Genomic DNA, 2500 nt, shown 5'->3' with positions numbered 1-2500 from the left:
CACTCACATGATCATCGTGGGAAGGCAAGACAGTCTCTATTTTGATTGAATGTATTGGTTTATTAAGTTCAAGGAATAATTTTTTGATTAATTTGGAGGTTCCTGGCCTCATGACATCGTAGGTCCTTGACGCCGTTATCATTCTTAATAAGTAAAGAATAAAAGGAAGTTCAATTTAAAACCATAAAAGCAAATATGTCCTTATAAAGTTATATAGCTTTCAGAAGACCTGAAATACATCTAAAAATACCCTAGCATAGTACAGCATAACCTATCCAAGAATATTGGCAAAGTTTGAGCTTTTTAAACAGTTAATTATTAATGGAAATACACCTCTCCTTTTATTCTTTTTGTCGAGTTTAAGTTTAACCTAAATCACACCAGTATTATGGGTTTGAGTTTACTACTGATTTTTAAGCAATGACTGAATCTGCACATATTTAGGACCCATGGACAAAAGCTCCTCAAGAAATTAGTGAGAATAATATAACTCATAAAGAATCCTTCTGTCCAACCAACAGATTCTTAGAAGGTATAACCAACGGTATGATGAACGTCGCTGTTTTCATCTACGCTTCTGAAATAGGAGACACCAAAATCCGAGGCAGCATCAGTATGCTGGTTTTCTTAATGGTCCAATCAGGTGGGATAGCCACTATATCTTTAGGAACAGCTCTGACGTGGTATTACATGTCTCTTATCTGCTGTTGCGTTCTTTTAGCTCACTGTTTGCTAGCTGGTCCAATTATGAATGAAAGTCCCTCCTTTCTTGCCATCAGACACCGCTATGAAGAGGCTCTTAAAATCCTACGCAGTCTTAGAGGACCTGATGCGGACATTCACGAGGAGCTTGCATACGTGCAGAAGCAGAACCAGGGTAGCGGCAGTCAACAAGGCTATATGGACCTCCTCCAAATGCAATACTTGAAAAAAATAGGAATCATGTGTGTCATTTTCTTCATCCACAACTTCTGCGGCACCCAGGTTCTACGAGTGAATGCCACGCGCATACTCCGTGCGTTTGGGTCACAGCTGGACGAAAAGGTGATGGCTATTTTAATCATAGGAGTGCTTCTCTTTGCCAACACTTTCATGACTGCAATTCTAGACTGGTATGGTCGACGGCGCTGCATAATGACATCGCTTATTATCATTACTCTGGCTTACACAGCACTGGGAGCTTACATCCACCTGCTGAATAATCAACCAAGTCTCTTTGAAGGAGACCATAACACATTACTAGAGGCTGTACAGAACACATCTGATGCAAACGATTACCTCATCATCACCGGAGGAGGAAATAATTTAATGAAAGAGAACTCGATTAACATGACCAACGCATGGAGCCATTTTAATCACCCTCAAGGAGGAAACGACACGTCGCTGGTTAATGCATTTGCTATTATCAACACGAGTGCAATAACAAATTCGAGTACTGCAGGGAAGAATGCAAGTGCAATGCAAACAACAAATTTTACTCAAAGGTAAGGCTGCATTGTACATTAATTTTTTTTGTACTGTGGAAAACCTGGGATCATACTGCCAAACTATTCTATGGTAAAAATCTAATAGGGAAACAAATTAAATCATTAGCTTTTGAATACCTGCACAGCCGTATTTACTCTTTCAACGAAAGAATATATTCCTGGGTTTTAGAAACAATTTCGTATCATTCATTTCATAGCCACGTGAAATACTAATTTTCATGAAAATCTAAAGGATATGAGTTATAGACACTGCAGGAAGTATATATATATATATATATATATATATATATATATATATATATATATATATATATATATATATATATATATATATATATATATATATATATATATATATGTGTGTGTGTGTGTGTGTGTGTGTGTGTGTGTATGTGTGTGTGACTCATTCGTCCATCCGAATGCATTATGCAATATCACTATCCTGTATCTGTTTAAATTTTATAGTTTTAATAACTCATCTTTTACTTTCCTCAACAAAATTATTTTGAGAGTAACTTACTTTGAAAAATGAAGTTTGAAATGTTGTGTAAAAATTTAGATTAACTAAGGATTGTCAGCCCATATGGATAATAGCCAGGAAAGGATTAACACATAATTATATCCGTGAAAAACAACAATAATATACGTGAAAATAATATTCACATTTGGTTTTCAGTTTTAATGGAAATGAATTAAATAACTGGCTTCCTCTGCTGCTCCTGACAATTGCATCCTTTGGCCATGGAATGGGGATCGGACCTCTTGTCTTTGTCTTGTCTCCTGAGATGTTCCCAACAACTCTGAGGTCGCAGGTAAGAATATTTGTCCGAGTCAATCCAATCTGAAGTCATTGGTGAGATATATCTCTTATGGACAATCCTTATCATGCTATCGATAAGAGATTTTTCTAGGACAGTCACTATGGGTTGTGGTTGCCTATCGGAAGCTTCCCTGCCTAGCATTCTTCTGGAAGGGAGAGCCAGTCCCACTCAAACTCGATAGTTTCTTGTAGT

The 2500-nt window shown here is 37.0% G+C and overlaps 1 protein-coding gene across 1 annotated transcript in view; it reads left to right on the top strand.

Annotated features, from left to right (window-relative positions):
* LOC137628579 (facilitated trehalose transporter Tret1-like) overlaps positions 1-2500 on the top strand; it is a 20808-nt gene that overhangs the window by 2501 nt on the left and 15807 nt on the right. The window contains exons 4-6 of the mRNA XM_068359733.1: positions 1-24; positions 522-1484; positions 2164-2299. The exon at positions 1-24 is cut by the window's left edge and continues 139 nt beyond it. Coding sequence (XP_068215834.1) covers positions 1-24; positions 522-1484; positions 2164-2299 — 1123 coding nt within the window. The remainder of the gene's footprint in view (positions 25-521; positions 1485-2163; positions 2300-2500) is intronic.

The sequence above is a fragment of the Palaemon carinicauda genome, chromosome 36 (assembly GCF_036898095.1).
Source record: "Palaemon carinicauda isolate YSFRI2023 chromosome 36, ASM3689809v2, whole genome shotgun sequence".
Classification (NCBI taxonomy): domain Eukaryota; kingdom Metazoa; phylum Arthropoda; class Malacostraca; order Decapoda; family Palaemonidae; genus Palaemon; species Palaemon carinicauda.
This window is presented reverse-complemented; position numbering and strand designations above follow the sequence as displayed.